Source organism: Spinacia oleracea, chromosome 2, assembly GCF_020520425.1.
Source record: "Spinacia oleracea cultivar Varoflay chromosome 2, BTI_SOV_V1, whole genome shotgun sequence".
Taxonomy (NCBI): Eukaryota; Viridiplantae; Streptophyta; class Magnoliopsida; order Caryophyllales; family Amaranthaceae; genus Spinacia; species Spinacia oleracea.
In genome coordinates this window covers 87,594,140-87,614,915 of record NC_079488.1, presented here as the reverse complement: position 1 = coordinate 87,614,915, position 20,776 = coordinate 87,594,140, and the positions used below count along the sequence as shown (strand labels likewise).

Here is a 20,776-nt window from a genome sequence, read left to right as displayed (position 1 = left end):
TAAACATAACCATGATATGTACCAATCAAGTTCACTTCTCTTCAACCACCAACTTTCCTTGAGAAACACATTGATAAAAGGAACTTGAACATATTTCATCAAGTTCTTTCAATTTTTGCTTATGTTCCCCTTTCAACTGATTCCATGAGTAAACGTCTTCAGAATCATATGTCATCTAGGAAATAATAAAGATTTGATCACCCTTGTTTATTTTATTTATTTATTTATTTTTTTTTTTTTCTTTTCATTTTTTTTTTTTTTTTTCATCATACATTTTTTTTTTTTTTTTTAAAAAAAACAAGGGTGTCATTACACGTTGTGGCACTTTCCTAGAGTTTTTAAGTACAACAGTAAAGAGAAAATATATTCATACATACTTGAGTTCCACCACCAAATATGAATCATTTACATTTGTTCCTTCCTTATTCCCCCAGAGTTCCTTACCATTCCTCTCTTCATTTTGGAGCTTGTAAGTGTAGCTCCATCTAATGATTTCCCTCGAAATATCAATTGATAAAGTATAATAAACTTGCTTCTCACTTCTTCCACAAACTTCCCCCTCAAAATGTATCCATCCATTTATAACTCTTTATGTATCATCAAACCATACAAATCGATGAATATTAACTTAGAGCTCGTGGGAAGTAGTATATTTGAAGTGTCGGGATATGAGTGGAATAATAATTTTGGAAATAAGGATCTTCGAAGTTATGAAATGTTAATGATAGGAATAAAGAATACAACGTAGAGATACAATACTGGATTGTAGAGTATGATTGTACTTAGCACGGACACACAACCCAAAGGTTGTAGAATAATGCTAATGGCTCGGCACAATAGAACACTCTTTGCAAATGTAGTATAATGCTCAACCCAATCACGAACACACAAACCAGTCTTGTGGAAAGATGTTGTTCTTCAAATACATATGGTGTGGATAAGTGGAAGTTGGTTAAAATATAGGTTTGTTCCCTCTGACAATATTAAGCAAGATAAAGAAATATTTTTATGGGAATCTACTTGTCTAGTTCCATCAATGTTTCTTCCATTGTTTCTTTGGCAACTTAGGATTTTCTTGTTTGATAGCATCCATATAGTTCTATTATGAGACATCTAATACTCTTTGGGCAAGTGAGTATGCCTTTTACAGCACAAAATATAAGTGTGACACATTTACTTTAAGCATACATAATTGCCTTATCTAAATATGTGTAGGAGTTCCAAATCAACAAAACTCATGGAAAAGACTATGTTATGCTCATGCCATTGCTTCATTAAGTATTGATCCTTTAAACAGTCCATGAATAGATGAAATCATAAGGAAAGCATAATCACATAATGCATTTCAAGACGTGTACAATTAAATTAATAAGTAAACAATATAACAAAAAAAAATGTACCTTATATAATTTTTCACCATGTGTATGATTACTTTGAGGTGCTGGACAAATTTTGATGAATTTATGTTCGAGTTCCTTGAGTGCTAGTTCCATCATCTTGATGCCCTCACATCTTATGGAAACATTCATGTGTAATCGAATATTGTCAATCATTCTTCAGAAGTTCCTTGACATGCTTTTGTCATTTGATCATCTCAAATATCACTCTCTATTTAATTTTTATAGAAATTAAGAGAGTGGTTGTTGTGTTCTTTCATCATGTTCATATAAACACTTATGATAATGAAACCTTATAAAACAATTCGTTAGGTTCAACATTTATGTATATATATCACTAATAAATCAGTTTCTCTTGAAAACAAAATATGTTAATTTTAAAATCAGTTTTCAAGAAGGGACTTGACATTGTTCTTTATAAGAAAAAAAAGAAGTCATCTTCTGTTTGGAACAACCTACGTCCCATATGTGCAACAACATAAAATTATACATAATTACCTTATAAGCAAGCTAATGGAGTGAGAGTCTCCTAAAAATCAATACCTTTTTTACTGGTTGTTCCTTTCAAGAACCAACCTTCTCCGAGTTCCTTTGCCGATGTCATTGATAAATTGATTAAATGAAAGTTGTAGTGCACATAGGAACTCGATGACTGAAATTGGCAATTTCTCTACTACTAGAGAAGTAGTGGAACTTGTTGCATGATATTGATTGATCGAGTTGATCTTTTTAGTTGTCCAAAGTTACAACCATTGTAGGTAGAACCAAACAATATAGTGAATTTTCTCTCATAGAACAATCGTTGTCGAGATATAACGAGGTGTTCCCCCTTAGTTGGAGCCACCTCATTTTTCATGTTTCAAGTAAGCTAGAACATGTTCCTATGGTATTCATGAAAATTGTCCATCTTGAGCTATTTTAATATGAGTAATTTGGAAAAAAAATAAAACTCAAGTGTAATACTTTTGTGCAAATTTATGATTAGCAAGTTAGTCTAAATAAATATATACTCAAACATAATAACAACATATAATGTTCCTGGAAAATTTACTTCACGAAAGAAACATGAAACATATATTTTGTTCCATGGAACTTAGGTTAACAAGAATCAAGAACTTGTACATGAAAAACTTTGACACCATAAATTTAATGTCAAATAGTTTATGTACCATTTATCAAGTTACTGTAACCTTGAGTTCGTTGATTGTTCCACCAGATCTTAGGAAGAGTTCCTTTGATCAATGGAACTTATTATTATGCATTTTATAAATATTAAATTTCAAAATAAAACCTATGACACAAATAAGGTTAGTTTGCACAACAATTTAAGGGAAACAGGTTATCAAAAAAATATTCAACATTAATTAACACAAGTAAAATGAGGGAACAACCTTACTAGCATTTCACATGATTGAGTTCCTTTGAGATGTTCAAAGTGACTTCCAATTATATAGTGCATGTGAGTTGATTCGTTGATATGACCCATCATATTTGGAAGGAACTTACATGCTGGTGGAACTGGAACTAGTTTACATCTGAAGTTCCAAGTTCCGAGCCTGAGTTCCTCTTCACTATTCCAACGAATCTAATGGATTTCCAACTCATTTTTCCTTGGTGTAATTCTGATGTTGTTCCTTTACTTCATACACACACTCAATCATGAGTTATAAACCTGTAAAAATCATTTCTCTTCTACTACTTTCCAAAATCATGCATTAGTAATAAATATATTTAGGTAGCATAATTTAGAAGATTAAAGTATACAAAAATTGTATACTAACAGACCTGTAAACAATTCATGGTCTTGGGAACCTGACTTAATTTCAGTTCCTTTCTTTTTAGTAGTAGCATCTTAGAAAATGATTATTTTAAACTGCTAGATCTAAGATTTAACATGCATACATATAATAAATATTCAATATACTCATAATACATGGAAAAATCGTTCTTTGGACAATAAATGATATAACATTAAATTATGCAGCCCAAAGAATAAAGTTCTCTTTGCAGGGAAACCAAGTTCCAAGAGTGGCTATATGCATTGTTCCTTTGTCTTGTTCCTTGAACCATTCAAATAATGCATGAATGCAAAATCAGTTTTAGAATCTGAAATTTGTCTCACAAAAACATGTTTGAGACAATCCAAAATCGATTAAACAAATTTTAAAATATATTTGAACAATTTTCATAAAACGTTGTTAGGAACTTGATTTAAATAAATAGCGTATGCATATAAAGATCTCAAAAATTTAATGTTTACCTTAACTGTATCATTAAGGATCTTTTCGTTGCAGCCTTTATCTGTTCCTTGGAATGGTGCTTAAATGAGTTCCTTTATTCGAAAGTTCCTCTTCGGATTTTGATCCTTGTTCCGATGTGGGGAGCTGATGTAATGTATTTTTATAATGTCGCACCTTCGTGAGTTCCTAAGTATAACTCGTGGGTCAACAATGATCCAGCGAGTTCCTCAATGTAGAACTTAAATTCACAGGAACTCTGACATATTAATGTGCACCTTTGTTTGTTCCTGTACCAATTTCTTTGTCGAGGGAACCCAACAGATTTGGGTCCCTTCTTGTTAGTAGTAACTGTTAAGAAAATAATCAACACAACAACTACTACCAAGATACAATATGCCTTCATATAAATGATATTCAATATATTCATGAAGCATATAAAATAATAGTTTTTAGGCAGAGAAAAAATAAGTAGGATATTTTGTTGCCTAAAAAATAAAAACTCCGAGTTCCACAGATATGCATTTTTCAAAATACGTTTCCTTGACATAATTTTAATGTACTGAAGTTTGAAAAAAAATAAATTGAAGAATCATTTATTAAATATAGATTTTAGATTTTTCAAATTTAATTTTAAATCAAAACAAAACAGAAGTTCCATTAGAAACAATGCAAGGAACACGCAATAAATTAATGTATGCACACAAAGAAGGTCTAAAGGAATAGATATTTACCTTAGAAGATAGCCTGTTACACTTTGGCTGACTTTTATTCAACAATAAAAGTCAGATCTGCCTTGTTCCTTTGAATGGGTAGGATCGAGTTCCTTTCATCAAGTTTCTTGTAATTGTTCCTCCTTCCAGGAACTTAACTCAGCAGGGTTGCCTGCTTATCAGCGAGTTCCGGCTCTGATACCAATTGTTATTCGGATGGAACACTACAAGAGGGGGGGTGAATTGTAGTATGGAACTTTCTAGCCAATTTTGCGGAATTATAAAGAAACTTTAAGCAAGTAGAGAAACAATGCAAGAGAGATTTTACGAGGAAACTTTCTACGCCCAACTAGAAAGAAAACCTCGACCCACTAGGGATTTCAACTTAAACTCTTTTCACTATAGGGCAACAACTCAGTTACAAACCTATAAGGAACTCGGGCATTACTTGAGTTCCTCTACGAACTCAAGTTCCCAATAGTTGTTCCTCAAACAACTACGCTCTCACTGACTTCCCTAGAAGTCTCTCTTGACTCTTTTGCTTCACTCAAAGCCTATCAGCTTCTCTCTCATAGACTTCACTCAAAGCCTCCCCAAATACAACAGGAACTCACTCAAGTTCCTACCCCATACACATCAGGAACTCACTCAAGTTCCTGCCCAAAACTTATACAAGAATTCACTCAAACCCTTGACAAATTACCCATTACAAGAGCTCACTCAACCCTTGAACAACTCTTAAAATATTGACATTTGATAATTGATTAAACTCTAATATGTAGAGAGTGAATAACTGTAAAGGAACTCGGAACTGACAGGAACTCGGAACTGCAGGAACTGACTAAAAAACGTGGAACAAATATATCTTCTTTAATTACCTTCCACGTAAACCAGACTCTGTGGAATGACCGAGAAGTCAGACACTCTTGAATGAATGAGAAAGCTCTCCTTTTATAGAGGAAGAAACCTCAACCACTTTCTCCATAATCTTCTCCACTAACAACCACTAAGCCCTTCAATTTAGGCATGATCCCATGACTTTAGTCAGTAGAGAAAATCATGGAGTTAGGGCTAAGCATAATCAGGTTTTCCATGATCTCCTATTATTTCTCCACTAATGTAGTTTTTCCAAAACAACGTAAAACAATGATTTTAATTTTCTAAAACAAAACCTTTTAAATCTGATTTTAATAAAATAGAAAAATAAATTTTATTAAAATAAAATAACTAACAATCAGATTTTATTTTACAAAAAGATTAATTATTTTTTATTTATTAAAAATAAAATTTTAAACACATTAAACTACAAAAGATATTCAAAACAAATCCTAGAATGAATAGGACATTATTAAAAACGAATTTTAAATAATAAATAAATAAATATATGATATAAAAATCAGAATCCTAATTAAAATAAGATTTTATAAAAATTATCTTTTATTTTAAAAACATAAATAAATAGAGTTTTACTAGGAGATAAATACTCAAAGTCAAAGGTAAATCCCTAACAACTAGGAGTGTTAAAAGCCACGTTATTGACACTTAAAATTACCTTAAAACTAGGAGTATTCTAGGAAGATAAACTGACGTTATTTCTCATAAGTTCCGACAAGTTCCTTTTGGCACCGTGTTCCTCAATTATTCAAGTTTCTACATACTTACATGAATCATAGAAAATAAACTCTTATTTTCTTCTTCATGCTTCATGATGCTCCAACTCAAGAGCCTCATGTTGATAGTTCCGCCTCTGGAACTTCTCCATGCTTGTTCCTACTCAGGAACTTTATACTCGTTGTTCCTCGTAGGATCTGCTGAGGAACTGATCTGTTTGTGTTCCTTTGAAGAACTTTGTTGCAGCTTGGATACTTGATTTATTGACTTGAACTCTTCATGTTTGTTTCTTCATCAAACCTATATTTGTTTCGTATACATATTGGAACTCAAACATAGGTTAGTCGTTTGCTAGTTGTCATCAAAACCATAAAGTCAGTGATGACAACCAATACAAGCAAGATGAGGAAAACTAAACTAATAAACAAGTATGCAGTAGTTAAGGACACAAACTCTAAGTCTAATGGTATACTTATATAATTAGACTTCTCTTCTGAAGTTCCCTTCACTTCTTGAGTTCCTTTCAGGAACTTCACTTCTTCTTGTATATATCTTCATAATCTTCCAACTAAATGATCTGTATTAACCGTCATTACTTGTTCATGCACATCTAAACAATACACACATTAGTTAGATAATCATCATTTGTTCATAATCATCAAAACACTATATTACTCAACAGGTTCCATCCTCAACAATGCCGAATCAGCAATAGGATTGAGTGAATGACGCATAATAATTTCTCAAACAAGGTAAGTTTTTTTTGTTTCTTCTTATTTTTAAATAAAAAATCACAAAAAATGTAAAGAATAAAGATGATGAATAGAGAAATTAAGAGAGAACCATTGATGAATTGGAATTGGAGGCAGCCAATCTATGGCTTAATTACGAGACAGATATGTATTTGGAGTATGAGAGGAGAGTGAAGAGTTAGATAATTAATTAATTAATGGGTCTTAATTACCGAAATTAATGTGATCCAATTACCATAGCTAAGGTGGTTCTTTCCATAAAAGAGTAAATGAGTAATGGAAGTTGGAACAGCAGTAATGCAGAGGAGAAGGAGAAGTCACGGGACATTGTAGAAAAAAAAATGAATTTTGGGCTGCAACAGAATTGGGCCCTTAAAATGGCGGAGGCCCTGTGCTGAGGACCAGGATGCACAGGGTCTTAGCCGGCCCTGGATGTATGATATAATTGATTTCTATATTCAATACCAAAAAAAAGTTTGGCTTTTCTTTTATTTACTTATTAATTGTTAAGTTAAAATAAAACTATCATATATACCAACTGATGTATTTATATATTAGATTAGATAAGTGTTTGATGTTGAATTGAATTTAATTTTAGATATTTTTTTTAATTGTTAGAGTGGTTGATTTTGGATGGAGTTGTAAAATATCTATGTGTAACCTAATAATTTATCTACGTGACACTCGACTTTTTTAATTCATAAATAATTTTGAAATCTTATTTTCATTCGCCAAAACCATTAGGTTTCCTCGCGGCGCTCTAATATTGGATTATTGTTTCATTTTGGATTGAATTTTATTTTAAATTAGTGTTTGATTTTGGATTGAAATTTATTTTAGATTAGTGTTTGATTTTGGATTGAATTTTATTTTAGATTTATTTTTAATTATTAGAGTGTTTGGTTTTGGATGGAGTTGTATATATTAGTAATTAATTAATTAAAATATCTATGTGGCACCTAATTAATTATCTACGTGGCACTCGATTTTTTTAATTCAAAAATAAATTAGAAATCTTATTTTTCATTGGCCGAAACCATTAGTAATCCTATGTCGCACTATAATAATTAAGCAAATATGCCTCCTCTCTCTCTCTCTCTCTCTCTCTCTCTCTCTCTCTCTCTCTCTCTATATATATATATATATATATATATATATATATATATATATATTAGATTAGATTACATCCTTGAGCAAAATAACCCAAGCCCTAGAAACACAACCTTTTAAATTAATCAAAGGTTTTTCTAATACTATGTTCCTCCGTTCTTATTATATTGATATAAATTGAGTTCTTGACAGTATTCATACAAATTCTTTTGATTTTTTTTTTTTTTTTTTTTATGATTTATACTTAAGAAAAAACATAGTCGTATGGGGTTTTATTAGATTCGTCTTAATAAATATTTTTTAGTATCAATTTTTTATAATTTTTTCTCTTTCATATTGAAAAATATTAATGTTTGAAATCGTGCATTGATAAATGTGCCTAAACAATTGTATCATTTAAAAAAGAACAGAGGAAGAATAACATAACTCCGTTGTTTAACTCTTTTTTGGGTCGAACAACATATTTCCTCTTTCCATTCTCCTTAACCACCAATATACTTAGCCACTTAGGTACAAAGTAGATACTCTTTTTTGGGAGAAATTTATAAATATTAAGTCAATCTTTTTATCTTCCGCTTTCATTAAGTCGACTTTTTTAATTATATTTAAACACGCAGCCTTGTAACATACTTCCTCCGTTCCTAAATAGTTGCACCATTTTGATTTTTGACACTATTCACTTATCTTGCTATGACCTCAATTTTTTACTAATAAATAAAATTAAAAATTATTATACAAAGTATTATTAGGTTTGTCTTAATATACATTTTAAACATATCAACTTTTTATAATTTTTACTAATACATAATTATAATTATGGATGGTCAAACTTATGCGTTGGCAAACGTGAAAATCAAAACGGTGCAATTATTTAGAAACGGAGGAAGTATTAATTTTTATTACGTTTTTTTTTTACTAGTGACTGGATAAGCCCTTAACAATTTTTAAAGTTTGGATGGGAAAAGTTGAGTTGACATTTTAACACAAAAAAGAGATGACTTTTGCCCTCCAACTCTCGTTCAACTCACGTACTCCCTCCTTTTGCTTCTTCCATCTTTCTCTCTTCATTACTTCTCTTCGGCTCTATTTGGTAGGGCGTAAAACGTTACCATTGTAAAATGATTTTTCATGGAAAATATTTTTCAAAGGAAAACACAATTTCAAATTAGTTTTCCTTTGTTTGGTACCTTAAAGGAAAATGGGAGAAGATGGTGAAGATTGAGGGGAAGAAAGAAGAGAGAGGTAAGGAAGTAAGAAGGAAAAGTGGTTTTCCTCCCTTTCAAATGGAAAAGGTTTTCCACCTTTGAGGGAGTCATGAAAAATTGTTTTTCATCCCTTACCCAACCAAACAACGTAAAATGTAAAGGGGAAAATCGTTTTCAATGAAAACGTTTTACGACCTACCAAACGGAGTCTTCATCCCTTCTCTTTCTCCAGGAACTCTTTCTGCAACAATCACCAGACACACAATATTAAACCCAATAAACGGTGGCGCATGTGTAGGAAACTGGCGCCGGGTAATTGAAGTGCATAATTCAGCAAAATTTCAGGTTAGTACTTGAAGACCTAGGCCCATACGAACTTTGCTTCCTTCCACTTTTCGAGTTTGACATTACCAGATTTGAGGTATTTTTTAATTTTTAAGTGCTACTAGAAGATTAAACTAGAAAATAACGCTTTATTTCAACGTTAAACTGAAAAAAGAAAAACAAGGAAGAGGAAGAATGGGAAGATTGAAAGAAAGAGGTTGATGAGGATTAAATAAAGGAACAAAAAGAAAAAAAAAACTTCCATGTAATAAGACACGTTAACAATTAACCTGATGAAACAAGGCACTAATTTTTTTAACGTAATAAAAATGAATACTATCACAAGATTAATTAACGTGTTTAAAAATTGACTTAATAAAAGCGGACGGTCAAAAGGTTGACTTAAAAAGTTGTGAATTTGTTAAAACGAACCTGGGAAAGTAGACTTTTCTCTAGGACGTTGATATCGTATATTATATGGAGTGAAAATGTGGCATGTTATTTTCAATTATGACGGGCTAATTTGAAATGACAAGTTACTCTAAAGTGGAATACAACAATATAATTCTAACCTTAAATCATCATCTTTGATAAGAAATGTGATTAGTATCTTGATCATTTTCATTAGCTCTTGTATCATTTTATTTTTTCCCCTAAATTGACATTTTATTTGTTTCACAAATAAATTTCAAACAAGAAGAATAAAAAGATAGGGAGAGGTAAATATATTTATCTGTTTGGCCACCAGAGGCAGATACCTCCGAAACAAAAACAATAAAGGGTGGCAAAAACTGTACAAAACCAAAATTGAAATATGAGCAATATGCTAGATTTTCCAGCAACATGTATTCTTTCCGAGTCTCCCGTGTACTCCTCATTTCCCTTGGGGATCGAGTTAAACTCCACATTGTTTAGTGTTTACCTACACAAAAGTCGAAACTCGATGACAACTAATCCTCATCTAACGAGCTTGTGTGAGGCTAATCTATCTTGAACAGAAACAAATCACATAAATAAGACCAATAATTAGTAACACTCCAATTCCAACACACATGTCATCTAACTTACCTTCTCTTCTCAACATTTTCTCTTTCCTCTCTTTCTTTCTCTCCAAATACTCCAAGTATCTCCTCCTACCTTCTTCCACCCTCCCCTTCATTCCTCCTTTCCCACACAAATTCCCCCTTTTGCCCTCCAACAACCTCTGTAAAATTACCAAACTATCCTTCCCATTCAAATGGCCCCCACTGATCTCCTCCATCTTCAGACAAGCCTCTCTCACGTGTAACACGAGGCTGCCGCCAGGACCGCCTCCCACGCACGTCACTTCCACGCTGCACATCACCTCACCTCCCATCACGGCGGCGTACTTCACGTGCAACTCCCCGCTCAGCCAGTGCCTCTCCACCGACACTGGCCGGAAGCTTGATAAGTTTACCGCTCGCTGCGCCGTGGGGTCAATCACTATCCAGCTCAGCTCCAAGTCAGCATATAGATCGCGACACGTGTCATCGTGACTGGGTCTCCTTATTGGTGTGGGTACAGACTCCTTGGGGCCTAACAGGTCAACCCGTAATGGAGAACACCGGAACCACCCGGTCACGGTTTCCGTCTCTTGAACTTTGGAAAAAATGCATTTTCCACGGTAGAAGATATCAACGGCCGATATTAGCTGCTCAGGGAGTAAGCAAGATGGTGATAAAGATGGAGGGTGACGATTAGAAGAGAGAATGGAGGGAAAGAGTGGGAATTGGAAGGAGAGGGAAAAGAAACTGCGTGGCCCGCCACCTGGGAAGGATGAGATGAGGTGGCGTAAATGTGGGGTTGTGGTAGACGGCCACGTGGAGTGGCATATGTCTGACCAAAGCTTTTCGTCGGAGGAAAGAGAGCGGAGCTCGGGTGTGACACATCCCATTGAAGCTAACGTACACCCGTCTAAGATAGGGAGTATGTGGGCCTGGATTATGTCAGCTGGGAGGAGAGAGTATGGAGAAGTAGTATTTATCGTTTCCGTGGTGCTACCGGTGTTTATAGAGGCGGAGATGGTGGCGGAGGGTGGGGAAAACATGGTATTAGTGTGAGTTTTTTGGTGTTGCGTGGTAGGAGCGAGAAATGGTTAGGATGAAAATTTTGTGAAATGAGAGGCTTAAATAGGTGTGATTTTATCCCATTCTTTTATTTACAGTAATTTATTTTATTTTAATATTTTTTTTAAGTTAATTTTTTTTTTTTTGGTGCGAATGAGCTACAAGGGCAATATAAATTACAAATGGGGACGGAGAGATTCGAACCTGAGACCTATTGTACACAGGCCCTCAGTCTTAACCACTAGGCCAAGACATCATTGGTTTTTAAGTTAATTATTTAACTATATGGGATATATTTATGGTTATTATAAGGTGATGATCACATTGTTTGACTCTCGAATTAAAAATATTTGAAACAAATAAAAAATGATTCAAGATTCGTTATTAGTCCGTAGATTTTATAATGGGAAAAGAAAATCATGTTGGATCTATTTTATAGTTTTCAGAACTCTTGGAATTTCAATGCATGAGGAATCATCACGTAATAATGATATTATTGTGATTTGGGAAAGATTTGTGGATCCGAAGATTGATCTCTGTTTAGGGCTCAAGATTTATGAACATATATAACTCAAACTCTTCCATCTACCGCGGAATTTGTCTTAATTGTTTTTTCTTTTATTTTTTATCATCGGCTCAACCTATATAAATAATGGTTTTTTTATAAAATGCCCTTAAAATTTAACAAAATGCACCGAATACTCCTAAGATTTTGTAAAAATGCACAAAGTATTAATGGTCATTTTTCGTCAGTGCCGTTAACATTTTCGTTAACATTAATTTTTTTATTTTTTTATTTTTTTACTTTTTTCCTTTTCTTTTCTTTATTATAGAGGAACCATTCAACCTACTCTTGTAAACCCAGCTTATTCTCGATTTTTTCATCAGATTCAAAATAGTTAGTATGATTTCTCATAATTGATTCAATAAACCCTATATTTTCAACCATTAATTGTTGAATTTTCCAAGCTCAATTTTCAGTAAAAAAAAAATGGCGCAAACAGAAGTCTCCTCCAATTTCTAATTCCTCTTCTACTACTGGTTTTAATCTTTCATCATCATCACCCAATTTCGCCAAGTATCTGAAACTCTAACCTGACCTCGCAAACCCAGGTTGTTGCAAACCCCAAACAAATCAAATTGGGGCAAGATGAAAGAAAAAAATTACAAATTCAAATCATTGAAAACCCAGATTATTGAAAGCAATTCAAATTACAAATCTCTAACTCAAACAAATTGAATGTGTAGGAGAGAGAAGCAAATGAGGCTATTTTTGGGTCGCTATGGTGGTGTAGATGACATGAGCAAAAGAGAACCAAGAAAAGGTCTTGGTCGACGGCGGTGATGGAGCATGAGATTGCTTCCATTGCGAGTCCCACCCCAGCAAAGGTGGGCCAAATTGGGGCGGGAAAATAAAGCGGATTGACAACCCCTGGGCGAAGTCGTTAAGGGCGGTGCCAACGTTTTTGATTGACAAGGCGTAGGAGAAGTGGGCAGCGACGAAATCTTGCATGCAGTGAACGCTGGTTTCATGAACAACTTGTTTCTTTGCATCTTGGCACTGTTTCTTCACTCATTTCTCATTTTTTTCGAATTTGAAGACTCTGTGGGATGGAGAAGGAGACGGAATAAATGAAAAGGTAAGTGTAGACGCCTACATTTGTCACTAGGCCCGAAGCGGTGTGTTCGATGATAAAACTATAACCCACTTGTCGGCAATGCACTCTAATTAGCTGAAGAACGACCCTCGGCTGACTGAAGAGACCATCCGGAGCAGAACATGTTAAATATAGTAAAATTCCACAAATAGAAAGTTTCCTAAAATAGACTGGACACATATTTAGTCGCATTCGCATTCCGAGACAGCTTAATATGTGGTTGCATCGATAAAAAGATAGAATATGATTGTCCGCATTACAACACACCTGTACGCGCACAGGATTATGATCTATCGAATTTTACAAAGTTGAAAAACTTTATGTTCAATTAAAATTCAAGGCAAATTTATAAATCATATTAATTTCATGAATCTTGGGGAAAAATTTGTAATTATGAATTATAATTTTAATTTGGGGGTAAGGTTCATAAAATTTAAAATTTAAAATTTAAGCATTGTTTCAACCTATCCTTTAGTTAGGGTAGTTAAGAATTCCTAGGTGCTTTTTAAACATAGGCTCTGATTAAATTATTGATTATGAAAATTCGAATCAAATCTAATTTCTTCATTTTTTTTTCAACAAATTAAGTCAAGATTACGAATTAGGTTGCATTATTAAAGAAATTAATACCTAAAATCATTAAAAACATGCAGTATAATTATATTTTACAAACAACATCCATAATTATTAAATATAACATCATTAATTTTTTTGTTCTTCCAGAATACAGAAAACCCCCAAGTAACATAGGTCTGGTCAAAATTTGGCTATGTCGGTTAGTGTAGACACCTATTTCGTGTCTCTCCTTACAGCCGATGGCGATACCACCGATCTAACTTCAAACTGGAGCAACTCCTAGCGGAAGCACCAATTGAAAGATGCAATGAGCTTATTCCGATTCCAACTTCCAAAAATCCAAAATACAATTCAATCCTCAAAAAATCCAATTCTCGTGTTCGTTCCAATCCCGGACTTCGGTACAAAATCCAAATCCAAATACAATTGCAAAATCCGAGTACAATCTCGTGAAGAGTGCCGCGACCAATCTCCGATGCACACTTACAGTCTAAATCATATAAGGCAAAGCCTTTTCAGGCGCCGACCCACAAAATCGAGCAAAACGGAAAGCCCGAAAGCTAATTCCGAAAAGCACATTACCGAAAAAGTGTCGCTTTCAGAGACGGATTGTCTCCAATCTTGATCACCAGAAAAGACAAGAGTACAATGCATTTAAAGAAATCCACTTAGTCATCATGGCTTTAATTGTCGGGAATCGTGTAGGGCTTGCGCCCAGCGCAAGGGGGTGCCCTTGTCACAACTACTTGCGCCAGGCGCAAGGCCTGTGCCTTGTCCCGTCGTCAAATATTCTATAAATACTCCCATCTTCCGGCCAAAATGGATGAGTAAATCAATGAGAAATTAGCAGCAAACCTCTGCCAAAATACTCTCACATTTTATAATTTTCCAAATTCTTCACTCATACAAATTCTAAATTCTTCACTCATACAAATTCCAAAAATTTAAGTATTAATCTCAACTTCAAGCACTAATTTAAATTTCAAGTATCAAGCAATGGGAGCTCAAGAAAGGAAGTTTCAACCTAGAAGACCTAGGTTAGCTTCCTAGACTCTAATCTTAATTCTAATATTCTACCTTTCTTTGCATTAAGTTCTTAATATTTTGCAAAATTCCAATGATGTTCATGTATTTTCATAACTTGCAGAACTAGCAACATGACATAAAAAGAGTAATTTTGGAAGTATTTCACTCTTGAAATTCCCTTCAAATGATCTTCGATACTCTTTTTTCAATTTCAAGTTTTGATTTTACAAAACACTTTTAAAAATATGATTAGTAAGTGAAATTTCACTCTTGAAAATTCTCTTTACAACAATCACATACAATTTTTCAAATGTTCTTGGATGTTTGAAGATGTGCAAACCCATCTTCAAATTAGAACTCATGAACACAAAGTTTCATGTTCAAACCTTCAAATTCAAAGATGTTTAAAGAAGAGCAATCTCTTTAAACTAGAACATTTTCAACATTTGGAGCATATTAAAGTTAGATTTTTTCATGCTTGAATTAACTCTTCTTTAAAACCCTGACCCTCATAATTTCAAGTTCTAATTTCAAATTCAATTTTCAAGTTCGAGTACAAAACCGGTGATACTTTTTAGTGAGCAACCTCACTTTTAAGTTAGATTTATACAAATTTAGGTAGCATTCAAGGGAAAATATGTTATGCTTGAACATTATTTTTTCCTTTAAATTCTAAGTCTCCAAACTTGCACTTTTTAATCATTCTTGCAATTAGATTATTTGTTCTTTAACTTGCTTATTTAATCGTTTATTTCAATTTTTGCACCTTACAATTTATTTTGGTGGCACCTAGTCCTTCTAGGTGGTGTATAATTTTATTTATGCACCTTTACATTATTCTTGTAATGTTTTCTTTGCTTGCTTACTTACTTGCTTTCATCACCTTTTTCATGCTAATATAAGGCCTACCAAAATTCGATCACACTTAAGGAGATAATTTTTTGACAAATCGGCTCGGGTTCCCATTAATTTGATTAAAGAGAATCAATCACCAATTTCTAGAATACAATGTTCTAAATATATATATGCATGTTCATCCACCTAATTAGAATCATGCTACGATTTTTTATACGAAAACGATCCTGGTATTGAGTTTTTCCATGCCAAAATCAATTTAAATAAGTGCCTCGTTCCCGAATCTGGATCTTTATTCGGTTTTCGATTCTAATGCCTTATCTCTCAGTCAGTAACTTTTTGGTGGCGACTCCTTTCGAAATTCAATGTTCAAAGCCACGGGGGCATCCTTTTTCTTTTTTTTTTTGAATTTCGATTTTCAAATGTTCAAAAACCATATAGCATCATTTAACAAGATTCTTGTAGCTGGCTTCTCTTGAGGGTGGGATTGTAGAAAACCAAGTCAACTCTTTTCCAAATCATGCTTCTTGATAAATTAGTCAAAGCTTGGTGTATTTGGCCATTTTTAAACAACTTTGGTTAAGTCAATAAAAGTTGCATTTCAAAACCATTTTTTCCCGGAAAAATCCATGACAGGAAAAAGGGAGAAAATCAACCCCCTATTGTTAGGGGCTAACTTGAAGTCTTTTTTAGAATGTCATTTACATGCTACTATGTTTTACATAAGATTTTGACCGTTTTTTACAATCTTGTACAAATTTCTACGAGAACATAAAATTAACTAATAGTACCGAAAATTGCGAATTAATCACCACCTCATTTCATTACAATTTTTAGAATCAATCCATTTTAATTTTGATTAAATTAAATTAACACAAGGTGCTCATGATACCACTTTTGGGTTATGAACAATCTAAAAGTCATGTTGAATAAACCCCAATGTCTGGATCCATGTAAAAGTTCAATTAACCAGCTAGCGTAATTCAATATACATAAATACGTGATGCGTGCTTTCCCTTATATAATTAGCTGCTCTCGAACCAAATAAGAACCTAGTTTAGGACCTCAGGTGTTGTCCCTCCATAGTTAGTCCACAGCGTGCCCGAATTCTCCTTGAGTATATATTAGCTTAGAATATTAACACAAGGTAGGTGTATAGTTCTGGTTCGCACAATTTTAACAACGTAATTGTTAATAATATGTCACATAAATTTATGAACACCCTAGGGTCATATTTATAGTGTTGGATTGGTAGAGTCGGTATCCAAGTCGGGTTAGGGTTTACCATAACCAGAATTATAATGCAGTAATAGAACTAGAATTAGGATTCCATAATAGAATTAGAATTCTAACCATATACGAAAACCTAGGCACAATAGGACACGCTTGCTTGCCGCCCAAGCTTTGCTTGTCGCTCAAGAAAGCCCACACGCGCAAGCCCTATGCGCGCATGCGTAGGCCCAGCGCACGGCTAGCCTTAGCGCACACGCACACGCACACGAGCCTTGTGTCACTGTTGTGTCAGTTGTGTGTAGTGTGGCCCAACATTGTTGCTTTCTTACAAGCGCGCACGCGCCTACGTTGTTGTTGCTGCCTAGTAGCTTACAAGCGCGCACGAGCATTACTCGTTGCTTGTTGCGCTGTTGTTGCTCGCGCATGACCTTTGTCCAGCCCATGCGACGATGCAATGGCCATGGGCTGCGATTCACGCGGGTCGTGGCCCGTGCTTCCAGTTCATGGTTTGGGCCTCGTCTTGATGATTCGTATATCAATTCTAATTAATTTTCTCCGTGCGACTATCTTGTACACTAAATTAATTTTATTATTTTCTTTAGATATTTGTTCGTTCCCACTAACCCCAACATTCATCATCTGCGAACACAACTTCACTTAAAAAAAAACAACTTATTTTTTATTTTTTAAATCAGCTTAACAAATAAATGAATAACTTACAAGAGTAAGCTTAAAAATATACAAAATACAAAAAAAGGTTAGGCGCTTACATGCGGAACCGGTTACCGGTCACTTGACTTGTCTAAAACTGATGGATGTTAAAGTTAGACTTATTCAAATATGACTTTTTTTAATTAAGGATCCAAACATTGACTTATTCCCATCAATTTTTTCAGAGACTTATGCGTTTTAAGCTTATACTGTGGCTACATAAGTCTATGCAATGGTAGGAGCTTAATATAAAAGGTATATGTCATTAATGGGTTCATTTGTTGTTGAATTGGACAAAAAAATTCAAAATGAAAGTAAAGGATGTGATCAATTCCGAAGCAATTTTTTATTAGTATAGCAGACAGAATTTGATTGGTCTAATTCAGGGTTTTTGATTGATTTTCACTTTATTTATTTTACAAACATATCAAGATTAATAAATATCGAATCAATCCTTTAGATTTATTTATGGCTCTTGAGGAGCCGTATGAGGTGAAAATCTCATGTACGGTTCTGTAATAGCGATGACAAGGGTGATCTTATCATCGACTATAATTATCTAATAGTTCAAGTACAGTTGATATAGTTGAGGCGCAATCAAAATATGGTTTTGGGGGATGGAATTTGTGGCGGCAACCTATAGGATTTATTGTTTTTATAATTTCTTCTCTAGCAGAATGCGAGAGATTGCCTTTTGATTTACCAGAAGCAGAAGAAGAATTAGTAGCAGGTTATCAAACCGAATATTCCGGTATTAAATTTGGTTTATTTTATGTTGCGTCTTATTTAAATCTACTAATCTCTTCATTATTTGTAACCGTTCTTTACTTGGGTGGTTGGAATCTTTCTATTCCATACATATTCCTCTCGGAGTTTTTTGAAATAAATAAAATAGATGGAGTCTTTGGAACAACAATTGGTATTTTCATTACATTAGCTAAAACTTTTTTGTTCTTGTTCATTCCTATCACAACAAGATGGACTTTACCTAGACTGAGAATGGACCAATTATTAAATCTTGGATAGAAATTAAATCTTGAATTGGAAAAAAAATGGAGACTTGTGAATTTTGAGCTTGTACCATGGTATATATTTCTGCATTTTAATCTCATGCCAAGGAAGGAGATCAAAATGTACAAGACCCTGTTTTTTTTTAAAAAAAAATTCAGGAAAATGTTCATTTCAGTTTAGTTTTGTAACATTCAGTAAAATTCAATTCAACCTACTATTATTATTTTTTATTTATTTACTTGTTAATTATTGTTGTTATTATTATTATTATTATTATTATTAATATTTATTTCATTATTATTCTATTTTTCAATTATTTACGTTACAATTACTTTTTTATTTTTTTATTATTATTTTTACTCCGTATTATTTACTTCCTCTGTTCGTTTTAGTCGATACATTTGAACTTTTTACACCATTCACATATTCTACTTTGACTGTTGTTGGTTATTTATATGAAAGATATAACATAGTCATGGTAGATCTTGTTAGTTTTGTCTCAACATGTATAATCAAAAAAATTTAACATCATGTTAGTATCATTATCCACATCTACTTCCTCTAGTCTCAGACACTCAACAAATAAAATATTTATGATCAAAGTTGTGCATTGATATGCCGGAAAGTGACCAACGTTGCGAGTAAAAATAACAGATGAAGTATTATTTATTAGTTATTATTGCGGATTATTATTTATTATTTATTTAAGTTCATTATTATTAAAATCAATTCACTTCAGTTAAGTCAGTTCAATTCAGCTCAAAATAATGGTGCCTTAGTCTACGCAATGGTGTGAGCTTAATATGCAAAAATCTGTGTCATTAAGGGATTTGATTTGTTGTTGAATTAGTAATCTGAAGTAAAATAGTGAATTTTGCATTTGATTTTGCACCATGGTATAGACTAATGCATTTTGAACTTCACTAGAGGAAAAAACCTCAAGTGCGGGCTCATTTTAAGGGGTTTAGTGCGGGCTTTTACATGTGCAGCACATGGCCTGCCCGCACTTGATGTTTCTCAAGTGCTGCCAAAATATTGGCAGCACTTGATGTTTCAAGTGCTGCCAATTTGGAAAATGAGCCCGCACTTGACATATTTTGTGCTGCCAATTTTAGAATATGAGCCCGCACTTGACATATTTGGTGCTGCCAATTTTGAAAATGAGCCCGCACTTGACATATTTGGTGCTGCCAATTTTGAAAATGAGCCCGCACTTGACACAGAACTGGGCAGCACAATAAGCATAAAAATGAGCCGCACTTGATATATAAATGAGCAGCACTTGGCCTATAAATGAGCCGCACTTGATCTAGTTTTGTTGTATAACCGATTTCCCTGCTACATATTACAATTGGACCACGCCACTGATTAACCTCCATATGTCACATAAAAAGTATCCAATTATATAGATAATTAAATTAAATAGTATATAATTGTAAATATAAAAGTCGATTACATTAAAATCATATGAAAAACTAGCATCCATAATTTAAGATTCAGTACAAGAAAATATCAAAGACAATCACTGATAATGAAGATTGCTAACATTTCTCGAACTTCATCTATCTTCTCAAAGGTGAAAGGCCGCTCCCTCGGGTTACTGAATACCTTAAAAAGATCGACCATCAAAAAATACATATACACTTTAGTTATATTATAAATATTGAATCATACAATAAATTAAGACTTAATTGGTTCATAACAAAGAAATAATGAACCGTATAATAATAAAATTGGTCAATTTCATTCACAACATTGATCTAATGAACTTAAATGAGTATTTTAAAGTCCTTCCATGTTTAATACACTTAGTTTTATGTTTCAAAGACTCATTCTCACCCATTTTGGTGAAGTTATGCACATTTAAGCCTCGTTAGTTCATTATCGGTCACATTTTGACTAAAATGGCTAATTTCGGTCCCAACTTTCAATTAATGAACTTAAATGAGTATTTTTAAGTATTTCCATGTTTAATACACTTATTTTATGTTTCAAAGACTCATTCTCACCCATTTAGGTGAAGTTATGCACATTTAAGCCTCGTTAGTTCATTATCGGCCACATTTTGACTAAAGTGGCTAATTTCGGTCCCAACTTTCAACTAATGAACTTAAATGAGTATTTTAAAGTCTTTCCATGTTTGATAAACTTATTTTTATGTTTCAAATACTAATTCTCACCCATTTTGGTGAAGTTATGCAAATTTAAGACTCGTTTGATCATTATCGGAAACATTTTGACTAAAATGGCTAATTTCGGTCCCAACTTTC

The 20,776-nt window shown here is 33.5% G+C and overlaps 3 protein-coding genes across 5 annotated transcripts in view; 2 read left to right on the top strand and 1 right to left on the bottom strand.

Moving 5' to 3' along the window:
* The window catches only part of LOC110797528 (small RNA-binding protein 11, chloroplastic), a 31,338-nt gene extending 17,873 nt beyond the window's left edge, over nucleotides 1-13,465 (top strand). The window contains exons 5-6 of one of the 3 annotated variants that reach the window (XR_008928189.1): nucleotides 9,258-9,370; nucleotides 12,685-13,465. The gene's annotated coding sequence lies outside the window, so the exon portion shown is untranslated. Of the gene's footprint in view, nucleotides 1-6,640; nucleotides 6,711-9,257; nucleotides 9,371-12,684 lie in introns of all 3 variants that reach the window. The other 2 variants (XR_008928190.1, XR_002535859.2) reach the window with 2 other exon arrangements.
* Nucleotides 9,953-11,493, bottom strand: LOC110797527 (probable F-box protein At2g36090). Its single transcript, XM_022002645.2, has one exon. The coding sequence runs from the start codon at nucleotides 11,415-11,417 to the stop codon at nucleotides 10,335-10,337; it is 1,083 nt and encodes a 360-aa protein (XP_021858337.2). The 5' UTR covers nucleotides 11,418-11,493; the 3' UTR covers nucleotides 9,953-10,334.
* A 4,585-nt stretch (nucleotides 13,466-18,050) lies between the features above and the next one.
* On the top strand, nucleotides 18,051-18,521 carry LOC130467615 (NAD(P)H-quinone oxidoreductase subunit 1, chloroplastic-like; the record flags this gene model as incomplete). Its single annotated transcript, XM_056836173.1, has 1 exon — nucleotides 18,051-18,521. A coding segment is annotated over one exon (471 nt), but the record flags the coding sequence as incomplete, so codon positions are not given.
* Between the last annotated feature and the right edge of the window lie 2,255 nt (nucleotides 18,522-20,776).

What these genes read in the sequence shown, in the direction of transcription:
- LOC110797527 (XM_022002645.2), bottom strand. Translation starts at nt 11,417, where the DNA reads ATGTTTTCCCCACCCTCCGCCACCATCTCCGCCTCTATAAACACCGGT.